The sequence below is a fragment of the Solanum pennellii genome, chromosome 11 (assembly GCF_001406875.1).
Source record: "Solanum pennellii chromosome 11, SPENNV200".
NCBI lineage: Eukaryota > Viridiplantae > Streptophyta > Magnoliopsida > Solanales > Solanaceae > Solanum > Solanum pennellii.
In genome coordinates, this window is record NC_028647.1 from 2,712,938 (window position 1) to 2,732,163 (window position 19,226).

General features: G+C 36.2%; 3 protein-coding genes across 4 annotated transcripts; all 3 read left to right on the top strand.

Annotated features, from left to right (window-relative positions):
- Positions 1-332: 332 nt before the first annotated feature.
- LOC107003201 (amino acid transporter AVT1C) lies at positions 333-4,813 on the top strand. Of its 2 annotated transcripts, none has more exons than XM_015201489.2 (12): positions 333-486; positions 918-1,157; positions 2,112-2,431; positions 2,517-2,731; positions 2,938-2,961; positions 3,070-3,250; positions 3,354-3,573; positions 3,715-3,850; positions 3,925-4,090; positions 4,178-4,221; positions 4,323-4,385; positions 4,541-4,813. In XM_015201489.2, the coding sequence occupies exons 2-12, from the start codon at positions 949-951 to the stop codon at positions 4,631-4,633; spliced, it is 1,671 nt and encodes a 556-aa protein (XP_015056975.1). In that variant the 5' UTR covers positions 333-486; positions 918-948; the 3' UTR covers positions 4,634-4,813. The 2 variants fall into 2 exon arrangements, with proteins under 2 accessions (XP_015056975.1, XP_015056976.1); XM_015201490.2 differs by lacking the exon at positions 333-486 and adding an exon at positions 763-833.
- Positions 4,814-5,462: 649 nt separating this feature from the next.
- On the top strand, positions 5,463-9,748 carry LOC107003187 (thioredoxin-like 3-2, chloroplastic). The gene is made up of 5 exons (XM_015201470.1): positions 5,463-5,850; positions 7,411-7,485; positions 8,127-8,193; positions 9,256-9,273; positions 9,391-9,748. Exons 1-5 carry the CDS (start codon positions 5,540-5,542, stop codon positions 9,493-9,495), a joined length of 576 nt encoding a protein of 191 aa, XP_015056956.1. The 5' UTR covers positions 5,463-5,539; the 3' UTR covers positions 9,496-9,748.
- A 1,420-nt stretch (positions 9,749-11,168) lies between these two features.
- LOC107004369 (SART-1 family protein DOT2) lies at positions 11,169-19,119 on the top strand. Its single transcript, XM_015202576.2, has 12 exons — positions 11,169-12,071; positions 13,835-13,976; positions 14,070-14,124; positions 14,576-14,689; positions 14,796-14,892; positions 14,972-15,038; positions 15,172-15,231; positions 15,323-15,938; positions 16,897-17,258; positions 17,907-18,127; positions 18,395-18,479; positions 18,800-19,119. The coding sequence occupies exons 1-12, from the start codon at positions 11,323-11,325 to the stop codon at positions 18,872-18,874; spliced, it is 2,643 nt and encodes an 880-aa protein (XP_015058062.1). The 5' UTR covers positions 11,169-11,322; the 3' UTR covers positions 18,875-19,119.
- Positions 19,120-19,226: the final 107 nt, after the last annotated feature.

A 19,226-nucleotide genomic window follows, 5' to 3' on the forward strand; every position in this document is an offset into this window, starting at 1 on the left:
TCTTTAAAAAAACATATTTATGTATTACACCTAAAATTCAAAGACATTCTGATATATTCTTACATATTTTAAATTTAAAATCATATTTTTTAACAAACTATTTTTATTTTTTTAACTCATACTAAATCAAATATCAAACATAAAAATTAAAATAATAATAAATTATTTTATTTACTTATTTTACTTAAAAATTAAAATAAAATAATCTCACGAAATATCTAACGATCCAATAATACTATGAAAAAACCAAAACTTGGTCATGTGCAGTGCTGTCATTGGGAAATAAATAACTCATCTATAATTTGTGTCATCATCTTCTACTCATTATATATATATATATTTTTTTTTTCTCTCAAAATATATAATTTCAAGAATATCATATATAGTAGTAAATCTCAGTGTCTACTCAAAATTTTGAAAAAGCCAAAGTCTTTGGAGATTTTTCAGCAAGAACAAGAAACACCCTTTGAGTATTCATAGCTAAAAGTAAGAAATTTTCTTCTAATAATTAGAAAGTTTTTATTTTACTTTTTTTTCTTTGTTTATGAAAAAGGGATATACTTTGGTTTCTTGAATTTGTCTTTGGAAAGTTGAAATTTTTCAATAAAAATCAAATCTTTGTCATCACCTTGACTTTTACTTTCATAATCTTTATTTTGGAGTAAAAAAGATTCTTGCTTTTTCAAATCTTGAACTTTCTTTATTTATGGGGTGCCACTAATTTTGTTGATGTACAATTTTTTTACGTGTATGACTAACATGAAAGCTTTTTGTGTGTATATATATATAGTATAATTTTTCGACGAAAAGAAGGGGTTTTACACATTTTTCTTGTAAAGATTTTAGTTGACGATTCATTTAGTTTCCATTAAGAGTTTGATTTTGTATTTTTGAGGGGATTTTTTGTGTTTTTGCAGAGTTTTTGGAAGGATTGAAAAGAGACAAAAGATGAGGAATTCTGTCTCTGAGCATAGTTTTTACATAGAAAGTGATGAAGAGGATGATCATCAGGAGAAGCATTTGGATAAATCTGAAAATGGAGATGGAAATGAGTCTGATTCTTCAAATTACTCTAATGATGATGATGATGATAATCATAATGATCGGCTCGAGAGCAAGCCTAGCTCTTATAACCCTGCTTGGCCTCAGAGTTATAGGTATTCAAAAGATTTTCAATATCTTGAGTTGGAATAGATGTTTGAATCATTTGGTGTTATGTTGTTTATTGTGTTTCAGTTAGCACACTATATTGTTGTTGTTACTGTTCTTTTCTGAATGCTTTCCTTGTTAGTTGTTATGTTTTCTACACTGTCGTTTGATTTGTTGTACTTGAGTCGAGGGTCCCATGAGGTAGAGGTAAGGTTTGCATACACGGGTATGTTGTTGTTGTTGATAGCGTAATGGGGTTTCCTTATTAGTTGCTATGTTTTCTTCACTGTCGTTTGATTTGTTGTACTTGAGTCGAGGGTCCCATGAGGTAGAGGTAAGGTTAGCATACACGCGTATGTTGTTGTTGTTGATAGCGTAATGGGGTTTCCTTATTAGTTGCTATGTTTTCTTCACTGTCGTTTGATTTGTTGTACTTGAGTCGAGGGTCCCATGAGGTAGAGGTAAGGTTAGCATACACGCGTATGTTGTTGTTGTTGATAGCGTAATGGGGTTTCCTTATTAGTTGCTATGTTTTCTTCACTGTCGTTTGATTTGTTGTACTTGAGTCGAGGGTCCCATGAGGTAGAGGTAAGGTTTGCATACACGCGTATGTTGTTGTTGATAGCATAATGGGGTTTAACTTCTAGTAATTTTTAATTTGTATAATATTAGTCTTACGTGGGCTTTGACGGAGCAATGAGGACTCATATAATCGGCCTCAACTTGCTTGGTTTGAGTCATTGCAGTTGTTGTTTGGTAGCATGATGAGGTTTCCATGTTTCATTGAATGATTCTTTTTAGGCATTATGAACTGTGTTGGAAGATGAATCTTTTGACTCATAATCTCATTGGGGTGCCATCATTGTTCGAGTTCTTGAATGATTACTAGTTACATTTCGCTATCCTCCTGGTTCCTGTTTCACATTTCGTACCTCTTAACCTTTGCGGAACACTTCTTGTAGGCAATCTATGGACATATACAGTAGTGTTCCCTCACCAAGTCTTACCTTCCTTGGAACACCTTCGTTAACACGTTTAGGCAGCTCATTTCTTGCCTCATCACTCACAAGGAGACACACTCCTGAAGTGTTACCCTCTCTTCATAAGCCTCTCATATCACAAGCAGAAGAGGATCAACCACCACAGCGGCGTAGCTCTCATACTTTACTGCCTCCTCTTCCATCAAGGAGATCTGCCATTAAGAAATTTCCTGATGAGAAATCGGTGGCACATGAATTACCAGTTTCCCGTCAAAGTTCCTATGGCCAAGGCGTCCTAAACGGTTTGTTCTCTCAACACAGTATAATGTAATTGATCGTACAGATATTTCATAGAAGATTTGTGAGGAACATATTGTTTTCATACAGGTATTAATGTTCTTTGTGGAGTAGGAATCCTTTCTACACCTTATGCTGTGAAAGAAGGTGGATGGGCAGGGCTTTCTATATTGTTCATCTTCGGTGTGCTTTCGTACTATACTGGCATTCTCCTGAGATACTGCTTAGACAGCCAACCAGGGCTTGAAACTTACCCGGATATTGGTCAGGCTGCATTTGGTACAGTTGGAAGAATTATCATATCAGTATGTTCTAATGATTAATATTTGTCTTTGCACTTCAACCATAGCAACAAAAATCCGTATTTTCATTTTTTTGGCCGATGATCTCATGCCTGATACATAAATAATGTTAAACTAGCTACATATTTGACAGTTAAAGCATAAGTATACAAGAATCACGGCCTTCCTGATACTGATTCTTTTCTTCTTTTGTGTATTTGTTGATGCAGATAATTTTGTACGTGGAGTTATATGTAAGTTTATGTTGCTTTCACGTTGTTTATAATATCCTTCGGCTTATTAGTTTCCAACATTGTGCCTCATCCTGGTATATGCTTCATTAATTTTGTCCTCCATTGCAGTCCTGTTGTGTTGAATACATAATTTTGGAGGGAGATAACCTATCGGCTTTATTTCCAAATGCACATTTGAATTTAGGAGGCTGCCAATTAGATGCAAGGCATCTCTTTGCTTTGGTAACCACCTTAGCTGTTCTTCCTACCGTTTGGCTGCGAGACCTCACTGTTCTTAGTTACATATCAGGTCAGTAGCTAACTTCCTATTAGAAGATCTTCATCTCTGAAGTACCAATAAAACAAAATGTTGGACAACGAAAATTCTGAATTTGTATGCCTATAATTTTCAGCTGGAGGAGTTATTGCTTCTGTGATGGTTGTCATTTGCTTGTACTGGCTTGGTTTAGTCGATCACGTGGGCACTCAAAGCACAGAAACTGTTCTGAATCTTTCTAGTCTTCCTGTTGCTATTGGACTTTATGGATATTGTTACTCCGGGCATGCAGTGTTTCCCAATATATACACATCACTGGAGAAACGTAGCCAATTCCCTGCTGTCCTCTTTACCAGGTAAATATATACACACATCAAAACAACGCCAAGGTTGAGCTAGATTAGAGCTTGTCTGCGTCAACATTCTTGATTTCCTTAGATAACAAATCCTGCTTTTCTGATATGTTCATTGTGAAAATGGATGTGATATGGATGCAGTTTCGCTATTGTGACTGTGTTGTATGCCGGAGCAGCTGTGATGGGATACATGATGTTTGGGGACTCAGCTCAATCCCAGTTCACTCTAAACTTACCAACAGATTTAGTTGCCTCCAAGATTGCTTTTTGGACCACGGTAAGTGAAACCTGATTAATCGAATTCTCTCCTTGATACAACCATTTGTACACGTGATGACACTTCTTTTGCAGATCGTTAATCCATTCACAAAATATGCATTGACCATGGCCCCTGTGGCTATGAGTTTAGAGGAGTTGATACCATCGAACCACACCAAATCGCACATGTACAGTATCCTCATTAGAACAGCACTGGTTATGTCCACATTATTCGTGGCTCTCAAAATTCCATTTTTCGGTAAGTTAACCTATCAATATTGTCTGAACAAACATTGTGTTCTTGCCCCTCAAAAAGATATCAATCTGTTCTACTGTTCTCCTGCAGCATTTGTGATGGCGTTGATCGGATCATTTTTCACCATGCTCGTTGTGAGTCCTATATAACCAGTTCTATGTTTTCGTTACATAGTTCGATTTTCTGTTTCCATTTATAGACTTGTACTGATATATGATCTTTTCTTATATTCCAGACACTGATTCTACCTTGTGCTTGCTTCTTGAGAATTTTGAAGGGAAAAATAAGCCCCATTCAGGTATGTTCGGTATGAAGGAAAATGTTTTCCTCTATACCAAACGCACCCTATATCTCAAACCATTTGTTGTTTCGATAGTCAGTAGGTCCAAAATGAACGTGATCTTCATTATATATATGTATAACCCGCCCTAAATCCGTCTTGTTTTAATGCAGGTAGTAACATGTATACTTATCATCATAATAGGCAGCATATCAGCAGTTATTGGATCTTACTCAGCTCTCTCCAAAATCATCCACAGTTTATGAGTGAAGAAAATTGGCAATATAAACACAATGGCCATTATAGATGTTTTCAAGTCTTAGATTTAACAAAATTTCATTTTCTGTGTGTTGTACTATTAATCTCAGGCTTGTGATTTTAATGCAATCATCTTTTTGTCTTTTAGAGAAGAAACTTTTATGTCATATTGATTGCATGTTACTCAACAGTATATGGCTATATATAGATTGCTTCATTTCTTTTTACTCGAACGTCTTTCAGAAACAGTCTTTCTCTACCTCTTCAAGGCACCCAACTAAACATTTCAAACTCATTGGTATTATATCTCGTGAAAACTCGATGATGATGTGACATATAAATTTTGAAGATGTCATCTCATTATACATAAAAACAATTAGATTACCACAAAAATTATACCAATATATGCGAGTTCTTTTTTATTCATAGTTCTAGGGTTCTAATCGAGCCTCGATATATATATTTCATGAGATTTAAGGTTTAAATTTTAGCAATTTTACTCTCATTTGTCCTAGTCTTGACTTTCGATGGACAAAATTACCTGATATCTATAGCTAGTGGGACGTGACACATACCCCATAAATTTAGTAGGACGTAACACATATAGCAACTTTCGAGCCTCGATATATTTCATGATTCAAATTTTCCCATTTATCGTAGTCTTGATAGATAGAATTATTTTATATCTATTGCTAGTGAGACGTAACACATACCGCATAACATTAGTGAAATATAACACATACTTTATAAAATTTATCGAGATGCGTATATCACATAAACTAACTCGGACACCGCAATAATATTATTAGTCTTTCCCCAAAGAAACCAATGTTTTTTTTGTCTTTTTTCTCTATGCCCCAAACAACCACTACAAGAGCCGTCAACGCTGTATAGCTTTATCGAACAGTAAAGTAATGTCTAGCTCAACACAATTTTCTCCAGTTATTCAACAATTATTCGCAAGAAAATCGAACCCATCGTCCATTTCAGCTTTTAAAGCTTCAAAATTGGTACTTTTAGCACCAATTTCCCTAAATTGTTCAAGACTTCACTTGGATTTTAAGGTGAGAGTTCAGGTTTTGGAAAATCATGATGGAGAAAGTTCTGTACAAGATCTTGATGATTCACCTGCTTCGATTGAGCTACAACACATTTCTGATGAACCCCAATTTGATCGAGTTATAGCTGAAGCACAACAGCTTGATGAATCTATTGTGATTCTATGGTGCGTTTTTGTGTTTTTCTTGTTGAAATGTGTTGAATAATAAAAAGGGCCATCTTTAAATTGGATATAGAGAAAAGGGGTGTATAAAGTTGTGTTTTTTTTTTAGCTGGTTTATGATTTTTCACTCTATTAGTAGTAGTTGTAGTATTGCTCTGTTAATTTCTTGGTACTACTGTTCAGAATGATTGTTCATGCTTTCTATATGATTTGAACTGTTTTTTCTAGAGCCGAGTGTATTGGGAACAGTCTCTTTACCTTTTCTAGATAGCGTAAGGTTTGCATATATATACTTCTCCAAGCCCCACTTTGTGGTTGTTGGTTTATGATTTGTCAGTTGTCTTCTGTACCAAAGAATGGGAAATGGTGTGTTTATTTTGTTGTTATTTGGTTTTATGCCATCTTATATTGATAAAACAGTGAGTACGGCTGAATGGTTCGACATAAGAGTGATTCAATGAGATCTCTATAAATGGTGAAATGTCACATGTCCCTCTATTATGAGATGTCTACTTCCTCCAGGTTGATATGAAATATGTAACCAGCTTAGTGGATCAGTTCCTAGTGTAACGAGCTTAATGGACCAGTTCTTAGTGTAACGAACTTATCCGATCAGTTCCTAGTTCCTACTTTAATGAGCTTAACGGACCAGTTACTAGTGTAACGAGGTTAACGGATCAGTTCCTAGTTTAACGAGCTTAATGGATAAGTTCCTAGTCTGATGAGCTTAACATATAGTTTCGAGTGTAACGAGCTTAACAAATCAGTTCCTAGTGTAACTAGCTTAAAAAATCAGTTCCAAGTGTAACGAGCTTAACAGATCAGTTCCTAGTGTAACAAGCGTAATGATCATGTCTAATATATTAAGTAAGTAAGATGAGGTAATCCAGAGTGTTAACAATCAGTTCCTAGTGTAATGAGCTTAATGAATCAGTTCCTAGTATAACGAGCTTAACGGACCAGTTACTAGTGTATCGAGATTAACAGATCAATTCCTAGTTAACGAAGCAGTTCCTAGTGTAAAGCTTATTGATAATGTCTATATATTATAGTAAGTAAGATGAGCTAATCCGTAGTGTTAGCAATAAGTTTACATGTATGCCTTGTTTGGCTCATTTACAGTGATTGCAGTGTGTAGTCACTAGGCCCACTAGAAAAAGATAAACTCATTAGGAAGTGCTGACATCTAGAAAGCATATAGGAAAATACCAATTATTGGTAGCGACTTAGTTCTGATTATGTTTTATATGCAGATGCAAGAGTTTCTTGTAAGGTTACATGTTTGAAATTTAGTGCCAATGTTCTTTCCTAGGAAGTCATTTGATTTGCCATCTCCATGTGTCTCTTGATTTTAATTTAATTGTCCTCTAATTGTTCATATGGTTATCATTTAATCTGATTAGATGACGGCTCTTGTTTCCTAGTGGATCATTTTACCATGACCTAAAAGATAGAAGCTGAAGTTCTTTAGGTTATCTCGTGGATGAGCTTATGGCATGACACTGGGTTGCTGTTGTTGTAATATGGTGTTTAGTTGATGTATATAGCTCTTTGAATCTGCAGGATGGCAAACTGGTGCCGCAAATGCATATACTTGAAACCAAAATTGGAAAAACTGGCTGCTGACTACTTCCCAAGGTTGTGCTCTCATGCATTTCCCTTCAGATATAGCACATTGAAATAAAAAGCTTTACACCTTAAGTGTCTACTTTTGTTGCACTTACTATTGGTTCATTTAGGATTTGCAAGCAGCATTTGTGCTACTCCCTGATCAACTTCCGCACTACTCTTCAAACTTTTCTATAGCTGTCAGAGATATTTCAAAACTTTAGATTCTTGTGAAATTTATTGGTTTAGAGACTACTCGTATCTCATAAGCATTTTGAGAAGGGTTAGGTACTCTGAATTTTGTAGTTCTTTATTTACCTCCTGAAAGACCCAATAATAGATTGGTGAACAGTTCTTATGTATGGGAAAGACAGTCCAGGAGCTCTCTGATTAACAGACGAGACCTTTTGGCATGTTATTAGAATTAGTCCCCATGATTTAGATAGCAGGCAAGGTTTGTGGACACTAAAAATGCTTGAGTTCATAAACTGGATTAGATGGTTGTTGTTACTCCTGAAAGTAGATTACAAAAATCAATTTATAACTATAGATTGCAGCAGGAAGTTGCTTGTGAGTACCTAGGAACGCATTGTACATCAATTTCTTGAGCGCGAAGAGTTTTAGTTGAATTTGGGTACTGATCCAAATCTTTTACCATCTTAATGTCCCAGAACACGCTTTTACTCTGTTGATGTCAATAATGTTCCACACAAGCTTGTGGTTCGCGCTGGAGTAACTGTAAGGGTTTCTTTCTTTCAACACCTTCCATATGTTTAATGTCTTTTTGCTATATGATTGTTAACTGCTAAACATGTAAAACTTATAAAATTATCTCAAGCACGCGAGACTATTGTAACACCATCTTTGCAACATCCTCTGATGAAAACATAAAAATTTGTATTCCTTTCCAGACTTGTCAATGATAGGTAAACCAATCCTATAATAATTTTTCTTTAAGTAACAGTAGGGTCAAACCAACTTGCATGCACTTCAATTAATCCAACGACTGGTGCATTGTATCCGATCAGTACATGCTATCTGTCGGGTCGGATACCTAACCTGATATTCTTTTCTGTAAGTAGATAAAATTGCAGTATAATTGCATAGGAGGTAGATAGGTTACCCGCACAATCGATGCGGTATGTTTGTTTTTGTGAATCGGTAGTATGAATTGATGCAGACAATGGCTAGAGAATCATAAATTGGATGATGGGGGTGCCTCTGAAAGTTTAAGAAGTGTATTTAGAAAATATCGGGCGTGCTGCACTGAGGGTGTGGCCTAGTGAACAATGAAGTGAATTAAAATTCATGAGGTCTCAGGTTCAAATCCGCCAGCAGAGACCAAAACTCTATAGGTGATTCTTCCCATTTGTCTTAGCCTTGTCTAGATGGACAGAGTTATCTGGACACCACGGTCGTAAAAAAAATGTTGGACATGCACATGATTTCCGAAGTACAGCTTTATCCCTTGTTCGTTTTAGTAGGCCTTTCATTTTCGGGCCATCTAGCAGAGCATGAGAGATGATTTCACCCCATAATAGACATTAACTTCATATGTACAGCTAGCATGCAACAGTCATACAATGCACAAGTCCTTTACTTGCTAAAAGACGCGTTGCTACTTGAAACACTCTTTTTCTTTCATAAAATGCTGTTGTTCTTTCATTCGTAGAGAGTAGTATTGTTCTTATTTGATTAGCTAAAGGAAATTTTGTCGTTTGAATTATTGGTAATACATTTAATGATGATAAATTCTACTTTTCATGTGTCCAAATACATGTGGTGACGAAACCTAAACAGAAAATGCCGACCATACAGGTAACAAACACGGCTACTTAGCTTCTCGACAGCTAATTCTGCTCTTATCTGGTTTTAGCTTCTATGCTTTTACTCTTTTCATGGTAAAAACATAGTGTAAATGTGATTTCTCTGTAGTTATGGAGGGATGGGAAGAAACAAGCGGAAGTAATTGGCGGCCACAAAGCATATGTAGTCGTTAGTGAGGTACGCGATATGATTGAAAATGAAGATAATTTGTGACTTGAAGACATTATCCTATACTTCCATTAGAATCCATTTTCCCAGTTTTGTTCTGGTTCATATCCTATATACATTTACTTCAGATGTACTTTTGAAAAGGTAAACTATACACACAGATTTATTTTTGTTTTATTTTTTCAAACATTCAAAGAGGAAAATGTTTATTTCTTTTTCTGTATCCTGTACATTTATTGTAAACATCAGGTCCTCAAATGTCCATTTATTATATGTACTAATTATTGTTTCTTTTCTCCATTGTTTTCGGGATGACTTATTCAGTACAGTATTTCCTTGTCGTACTTTTTCTTATTACTTGGATCGAGGGTCCACTGAAAACAACCTCTCAACCTTCATAAAGTAGGAGTAAGGCTGGATGAACTTCGGGGACTACAAACGGGTGAAGTTGAGACTGACAGTGACAATTAGGGTTTGCAAATACACAAATATATGTACATGTGTATATCGCGAAATTACATAATTTTTCTATGTTCTGTAATTATTTAAAAGTATCAGTATAAAAAGTAACAGGGGAGTAAAATTAGCTACTAAAAGTAATTTCCCATAAAAAGATGGAAATTTTGTTTAGTGTTATTTGTACTCAGATTTACAAAACATAGTGAATTTTGCTTAATTACAAAATGTATCAGATTACATATAATAATGGTAAAAATGTACATAATAAGTGTATTCATGTGTATACGATATTTTTTATAGCAAAATACATTATGTTTATGCGCATAACAATAGTAAAATATATTATATTCACGCATATAAAGTATCTGTTTAATTATAAATCCTCATGGAAAATAAATATATTTACATATATCTATTATAAAACTTTAAATTGTCATTATATATATTATGTAAATTTTAAAAATTATTGATGTTTCGAATAAATACATGGCCTTAATTTGTTGTGTCACATCATTTTTCCTTATTGATCCTTTAAAAGAGGCCTAGTGATTTGTTCATAAATGAGAATTGATGAATTAAGGAAAAAGTAGCTTTATTTTAATGTTTTGTTCGAAGCAAATTTCTTTTTTTGATAAAAAGAGAAAAATTATAATTCCAAACCAAAAGGTGGTCGTCTCAATCCAAACCAACTTATCTATTAAGAACTGAAACATTAAGAAGATAGCATATCGAACTAAAATATCCTTAATTAAAGAAGTGAAAATTCTTTTGACCGTTCTACGCACACCAGACATAATCAATTGAAATTTTTAACTCATATTTGAATTTGGTTCTCAATTACAAATATATCAAAAAATTTCTTTTTAATTGAGCTACAACACTTTATAACGATTTCTCTGCGAAAAAGCTCAATAAAGTTTCTTCTATACGGAATTCAAACCATAAGATGCATTTAGACTTTGAGGTTTTAGGTTTACACTTCACACTGTTTTGTGACTTTGTGATCTAAAAATTGATATGAGCCATATTATTAACTAATTACGTAATATAATTTAAATAATTTTAAGTTTTATTTGATAAAACTTTGATTCTTCGGTGTTCCATAGTTTCGGAATCCTTGCATCGAATTTTAAAGAATCAAAATTATTTGATTCAATTCAATTTTTCGATATTTATGTCCACCCCTAAAACTTTATACAATAGTATCCCTAAAAAAAAATGACATACTTTTATATATATCTATTTGTTCAAATTATATATTCAAAATTGTAAAATTGAACTACATAGATATTTTGGGGCTTTAGTGCTACTTTACCCTAAAGCCGCCCTTGACTGCCGGTGTACCTCCATCTCACGGCGGAGTGTGCCAATTTCTTCCTGCTTTACCCTAGAGCTGCCGGCGGTGTGCCTGCCATGGGAATGATGGAGATAGATGGACGTGAAAGAAGTGTTGATTCGGAGAGATGGGAAGATGATATGGAAGAAAGCGGGTATGATAAATCTAAGGATTCTTCGAGTAAGCATCGAAGTAGTAAGGATAAGGATAGGAAAAGTAGTAGTGGACGAAGAGAAGAGAAAGAGCATAGAAGAGATCGGGAGAAGAGTAAAGAGTTGGAGAAGGATCGTTCGTCAACTCGTGATAGAAGGAAGGAAGATCGTAGAGATCGTGGAAAAGACCGCGAGAGAGATAGTGAACGGGGAAGAGATAGGGAACGAGATCGGGATACTGACCGGGAGAGAGATAGTGAACGGGGAAGAGATAAGGAACGAGATAGGGAGACTGAACGGGTGAGGAGCAGCAAGGATAAGGATAGTGAGAAGGTAAGAGATAGGAAAAAGGAAAAGGAAAGAGGAAGTAGAGATGGAGCTGAGAAGGAGAAGGGGAGAGATAGAGCTAAAGAGAAGGGGAAGGAAGTGGATGAGGATGATAAGGAGAGGTCAAGAGAGAAAGATAGGAGCAGCCGTAGGCAGCGAGATGAGGGTCATGATAGGAGTAAGGACAAGGATAAACGGAAGGATGAAGATTCTGATTATCGCGATGCAGCTAAGCAGGAAATTGTTATTTCTCATGAAGATGAGGAGAGGTCACATAACAATGCAGTTGAAACAGGTGGAGCACAATCTGCTGCTGCTGTTTCGGAGCTGGAGGAACGCATTCTGAAGTAAGTAACCCATTTGTTACTGGCTCATTTATTTCGTAATGTTATCATATTGTATTCTGTTATCTAGTATCCTACTATATTGTTTCATAATATATCATATTGTATTGTAGTGTGTTCTATTGTATCGTACTGTATTGTTTTAATTGAATACAACATTTACCATTCAATCAATTTCAGCTAATATCTTATGATATGATAGGAAAAAAGAAAAAAGTAAATGTTGTATTCAATCATATTGTATTGTAGTGTGTTCTATCGTATCGTACTGTATTGTTTTAATTGAATACAACATTTACCATTCAATCAATTTCAGCTAATATCTTATGATATGATAGGAAAAAAGAAAAAAGTTGTAATAGTTTATATTAGTTTTTTTTGGAGAAGGCACATTTTTTGTATATATTTATCCATATAACATCTATGTTGTGCTGAAACCATATTTACATGTGAAAAAGAAGAACAAACTGCTTCGTCAACCTATCAGAAAACGAAGGCTTCTATCACTGAAACAGTATCTTCTATGTATCTCTAGTTAGCTCAAGAATAGAAAAATCTAAAGCAGTTCAACTTAAAAATATCTCGAATTTCTCTCTTCCTAGATTGTCCACCAAATGCAGGCTGGTACAACCTCCATCTATCTCTATGTGGCAATCTTGTACTTGCTTTTTGCCACCTGAAGAAGACCTCAATAATCTTTCTTGCCATTGTCCGAACAGTGTCTGTGTGCCTAATGAAGATCTTCTATAGCATATCTGTGATTCGACAATTTAGAAATAGATGTGCTGTCTCAGTTTCTTCAGCATACATGTAGCACTTCGAGCTATGTTGAAATTTCTCTTGCTAAGGTCATCATGTGCCAACACCACTTCCCGGGCTAACAACCAGTTGAAATATGCTACTCTATAGGGTATTTTAACTTTCTATTGTTCTTCCAAGGCCAGTTGTCCATCTGCTGAAGGTCTTTATTGAGTAGCTTATAAGCTGAGCTAACTCTGAAGCGTCCTGTAGTGTCTATTTTTCATAGAGCTCCAAGTAGTGTAAGCATCTTTGATATTGAAGGGCACAGACCAGTTTATACCATAAAGGGCTAGGAACATGTTGCAAAAGTGTGTTGCAAAGGGGCAGTGAAGCATGAGGTGGTTGATGCTTTCTGATGTTTACTGACACATGTAACACCTATTGACCAGTTGGAATCTTCTTCTTGTAAGATTGTCTTGAGTGAGGCATGCTTCTTTTCAGGCTGTCCAAGTAAAACATGAGAATTGCGTTGAGGACATAATCTAATTAATAAAAGTGTGCTCTCCCTACGATTTAAGCCTTTGTGTTAGATTGTCACACATTTCAGTAATAGCGTTAATGATGGTATCCACCAGTCTGGTGGTCATGATGTTATTAACATTAACAATGTAATTTTAACTAGAAACGAACCGGAGAAAGTCGGCAATGGTGGTGCTAGTTTAGTAAATTTAATCTGTAATTGTACCATTCTGTTAGTGGTTATCCATTTGTATTCATTTTGTTGAGAGATTTGTTTTATCATCTGTCCTAAGCTAGCACGTGGTTTGTAGCTGTGTGCACTGGCTCCTATGATGTGTATGGTGGTGGTTTAGTAATTTAACCAGGGCAGTTGTACATGCACATTGGTTGCTAGCTGTACAGAATTCTTGAAAGATGTTTTGACACACTAGAATATAGATGTGGTTTGATAAGTTATGTTTGTTGTACTTGATAGCTATAGGCTGAAGGAATGCTTATGACTGCAGGATGAAGGAAGAGAGGTTGAAGAAAAAATCAGAAGGTGCTTCTGAGGTGTTGGCGTGGGTTAGCAAGAGCCGAAAGATTGAGGAGATAAGGAATGCTGAGAAGGAGAAAGCCTTACAGCTTTCGAAGATTTTCGAAGAGCAGGTAGGTTGTCTGCTGATGTGCATGTGATTCTTTTATCTGTAGGAATTGGATTGATTTGACTTCAGGTCTTCATGATATATTATAATCTTGCAGGACAAGATGAATGAAGAAGAAAGTGATGATGAGGAGAATGCTCGGCTAGCTGCAAGTATGGATCTTATTTCTGAATATTTCTTTTGGTTAATATTTCTAATTAAATGTTTTACAAGACCATGCCCATTCAATCAAAGTCGTAATATATTGTCTTTGGAACAGAAAAAAATAATATACTTGGTGCATTATCTTGTTTGGGTGCAAAGCTTCCTGCTCTTCATTCTTAGTATGTTTGATTTCACTTCTAGTTTTAGTCGTCTTATGATTCAAAAATTTTTGGTGGATTCCCCTCTGTCATCCAACTCTAATCAAACTGGTGTTGCATGTGAAATCCAAAATTTTGAAGTCGTCATTGGGGAAATGAAAGTAGCCAAGGTCATTCCTTTCATGTACTATGATTTGGCTTTTGTGCAGTTTGGGAACGGAAGTTAAATGGCTTTATTATATTCTCTTAATTGAAATAGTTGAAGAATGCTCTGAAGTTTGTCTTTAATTTCTCTCAACAGAAGAGCTAGGTGGGATGAAAGTACTCCATGGGCTTGACAAAGTAGTCGAAGGTGGGGCTGTTGTCTTGACACTCAAAGATCAGAGCATACTTGCTGGTGATGATGTTAATCAAGGTAACCAAATAAGTGATATGTTCATATTTTCTCTTGTTTTATCTCTGCTTTCAGCCTTCAGTATTGTGGATTCGGATTTTGTAGTGACTTGAATTGTATACCCCAGAGGTTGATGTGCTTGAAAATGTGGAGATCGGAGAACAGAAGCGAAGGGATGATGCTTACAAGGCTGCAAAAAATAAAACAGGGATCTATGATGACAAGTGAGATTTAATATACCTGTAATCACCACTTCTTTGTTAAGTTTGAATGACTAATTTATCTCGTTATGATTGGATGTAGGTTCAATGATGAACCTGGTTTTGAAAGGAAAATATTACCAAAGTATGATGACCCGGCAGAAGAGGAGGTTTAACTCTTTCTTTCCCTTTTCTTTTTTAATTATTGGAAAATATTGTATTTCCTGAATATTGTTTAATAGCATTTCGTCCTCAATTTAAGAAGAATCCAATCTGTCTTTCTTACCCTAGATTTTCTTTTAGGGAGTTATTCTTGATGCAACTGGAGGTTTCAGTCTTGATGCAGAGAAGAAACTGGAGGAGGTAAGCCATTCTTATCTATTTAATCATGTATGGTTTCAAGACTGTATGTCAGGTTACATTTGTTAACAGAGTTACCCTTTTTGATTACCAGCTACGGAGAAGGATTCAGGGGCCTTCCTCAATAAATCGGATGGAAGACCTCAACTCTTCTGGGAAATTATTGTCCGACTACTATACTCAAGAGGAAATGGTTCAATTTAAGAAGCCCAAGAAGAAAAAATCACTGAGGAAGAAAGAGAAGATGGATCTAGATGCCCTTGAAGCGGAGGCCAAATCTGCTGGATTGGGTGTCAGTGATCTTGGTTCTCGCAATGATAAGACAAGGCAGGTCCTTAAGGAAGAAAAGGAGAGAGCAGATGCAGAGACGAGGAGCAATGCTTACCAGGCTGCTTATGCCAAGGCTGAAGAGGCATCCAAAGCACTTCGACCCGATAAAACTAATAACAACCAGAGAGAGGAAGATGATGCAGTATTTGATGATGATGATGAGGAGCTTAGAAAATCCTTAGAAAGAGCCAGAAAACTTGCATTGAGAAAGCAAGAGGGCCTTGCCAAAACCTTTCCAGAGTCAATTGCTTCGCTTGCTGCTTCCCGTGCAAATGATTCAATGGCGGATAATTCAAGTTCTGCATCTGGAGAGGCACAAGAGAACAAGGTTGTCTTCACAGAGATGGAAGAGTTTGTCTGGGGGCTTCAGCTTGATGAAGGTAATCTACTCTTTAATTTTGCTTGACTGATTGTGATAATAGCCATTTTATTATGTGTGATTTCTCAAGGTAATTGGTAAAGGTTTATCCAGTTGCATGTGGTGGATAGGCCATGTTTTTGGAATAGGTTTGTATGCTTGCACAATTTAAGTGTAACTAGTTATGAGTAATTTGTGAGTTGGGAAGAGAACACTGGATATTGAGGTCGGCAAATCACTGAACGGAATCACTCCTTCAATTTAACAGTCCCTTTTTCTCCCCTAGTGGTTGTTGAGTAATGTCATATGGGGTTATCATCGAAACAAACTACCGATACTGCAATAGAGTCTCCAGATATATTGACACAAAATTCCAAAACTTATTACAGTTGACTCTCCAGATACAATATTGAAACAGAATTTTGAAATGTTCTACAATTAGTCATTCGTCCTTCTTACTCCAACTCCTAATTTAGATGATTAAGAAAAAGAAAGCAACAAAATTTGGAGGTTTATAGTATATAAATCTTCTCTCCAGTTTATTTGTGATTAGAAGTTCTGCTGTTTTGATGGAAATTTCATTTTTCTTGCATGTCCATGCCTTATGGGGGTGATGAGCATTTAGAGTTATCCTTGTTATAAGTTTTTCAACAAAAAGACCTTGTAGAAGTTCTTCAAGAGAAAGATAAATACAAGCTTTTCAATAGCAAAAATCTTGTTTGTCACTGCAATTGATTCTGAGACAAGAGAATCATACATCTCCTATTCAACATATATCTCTACGTCCCCCCAGGGACGTCTGGTAGAATTGGAAGGACATAACACGACGGTTAATCAATCATATTTCACATTTTTATGTTGCATTTTTGCTGCGTTTTTATTTTATCATTAACTCAACTTTTACTTTGGTCTGTACTGGAACTTGGCAAAGGCTTTCAAGGGTGGTGTTATCTGATATTATTACCTGTTTGCTCTTGTAGAGGAACAAAAACCTGGTAACGATGATGTTTTCATGGAGGAAGACGTGCTGCCAAAACCCTCTGATGAAGAAATGAAGAGCGAGGATGGTGGTTGGACAGAAGTGAAGGAAACCAAGGAAGAGGAGCCCTCTGTAAAGGAGGAGGAAATGGAAGTAACTCCAGATGATACGATACGTGAAGTTCCAGTTGGAAAGGGTTTATCAGGGGTTCTCAAACTTTTGCAAGAACGAGGTACTCTCAAGGAAGATATTGAATGGGGTGGTCGAAACATGGACAAGAAGAAGAGCAAGCTCGTAGGCATCCGTAGCGAGGACGGGAAAAAGGAAATAAACATAGAAAGGACTGATGAGTATGGGCGAATCGTAAGTACTTCTACTTAATTAATGAGTTCTTGGATTCTCTAACTTCTATTCCCCAGTAGTTTTGTGCTATTAACCCCTCAACCAGTATTATTCTGTTTATCCAAATGTATCCCCCCACGACAATTCTGTGGAAGCTGTCCTCCTGTCCTACACTTTCTTGTACAAAGATGTCACTGCCTTCTGATAGGGAAAATTTTGCTGTGTCTGTATGGTCTGATAGGGAAATTTTTCCTCTATAATATTCAACAGTGTAAGTTTCTTATTATCAATAACATCTCTTTATATACCATAAAACTCCAATTTAGTACTGGCGTGTGGACATAAAATGGGATGGAGGGGATTCCTAAGGAACAGCAGGTAAGAATGGCGAGATTGCTCCTGTAAGACTACTATGTCCATTATCGCCATTCCACTTGTGCACCCATATCATTTGATTTTGCTGTAATGAGATTGGTATATATGATGGTTGAGAGGGGGTAGTCTTTTAATTTCATATAATGAAAATGACTGTAATGATACTTGCCAAATAAAAGAGGGTAGAGTGGGGGCTGACTGCTGAGCACCTATTTGATGAATTCCTTCTGGTTCTACGAGCTTATTCTAGTGTAGCCTCATCTTTCAATTGATATGTGGTTTCTTCTTCTTCAGCTGACTCCAAAGGAGGCTTTTCGGTTGCTTTCACATAAATTTCATGGGAAGGGGCCTGGGAAGATGAAGCAAGAAAAGCGTATGCGGCAATACCAGGAGGAGCTGAAGATAAAACAGATGAAAAATTCAGATACTCCATCACAGTCTGTGGAGAGGATGAGAGAAACTCATGCTCAAACAAGAACTCCATATATTGTTCTTAGCGGACATGTTAAACCAGGGTTCGTTTTTTTCCTTACTCTCTTTTAAGTGCTTTAATTCAAAAAGTAGATCTTTCCCGCGGACTATCAACTATGCAGCTGACTTGTCAGTTGCCTAGGGCAGGGTTCTTATACTTCTGCCGTGTTGAAGTTCTATCAATTTTGATTTGGCCTTAGAGATACATTTTGTCAGAGATCTCTCATATTTTCCTGTCGCAAGCTTGTATTTTTATTTATCTCCAACATTCTCTATGGTTTGTAATTTGCAAAGTGTTCTGTCATTTTCAGTCAAACTAGTGATCCTCGAAGTGGTTTTGCTACTGTTGAGAAGGACTTGCCTGGAGGTTTGACCCCTATGCTTGGTGATAAGAAGGTCAGTGTCTTTTCCTGGTGATTATACTTGCATAGAAAGGCTATGATGCTGTTATACTTGTGTTGCTCGGAATCTCCAAAAATACTGCCACACCCGTTTCAGATCCTTTAAAAATGCACTACTTTTAGAGTACCCGACTTGCACCTGTCAGTATTTTCAAAGAGTACGAGCAAATGCAAGTATACTTGTGCTCACTAGCTGTCCACCTGAACACTCTCATTCTTTATCTGACATGTTCTTTTTAGTGCTTGCGCATTTTGCTCTCTATTTGATCATCATCTAGTTCTCAGGGTTGTAATTTTTATCGCAATGTCTTTCAGGTTGAGCACTTTTTGGGCATAAAACGCAAGTTTGAACCAGGAGAGGGGAGCTCACAAAAGAAGCCCAAAAATTAATTTACTTTTCGCGGTTCAAGATATCCTTTTTGCTTTACGCACAAGATCTTGTAATTGTACATAAAAATCTATCTACGCTGTGTGGCATAAATGGTTCAATTGTGATGCCTCTGTTAAATGGCATAGTAACATGAAAATAGTAGTGTACTTCACAGGTAGTTGAACAATCCTACTGTTGCCTTGGATCCCTTTTTGGCCTTCAAATCACAATTCTAATCGTGCTGAGCATTTCAACATTTCTTCTGTATTTGTCTTTGATGAACGTATTTTTCATTTAGACGTTCAAAAGTATGACATGTTTCGACACATGATATGTACATGTTTACAGCTATTCATTACATAGATAAGTTAA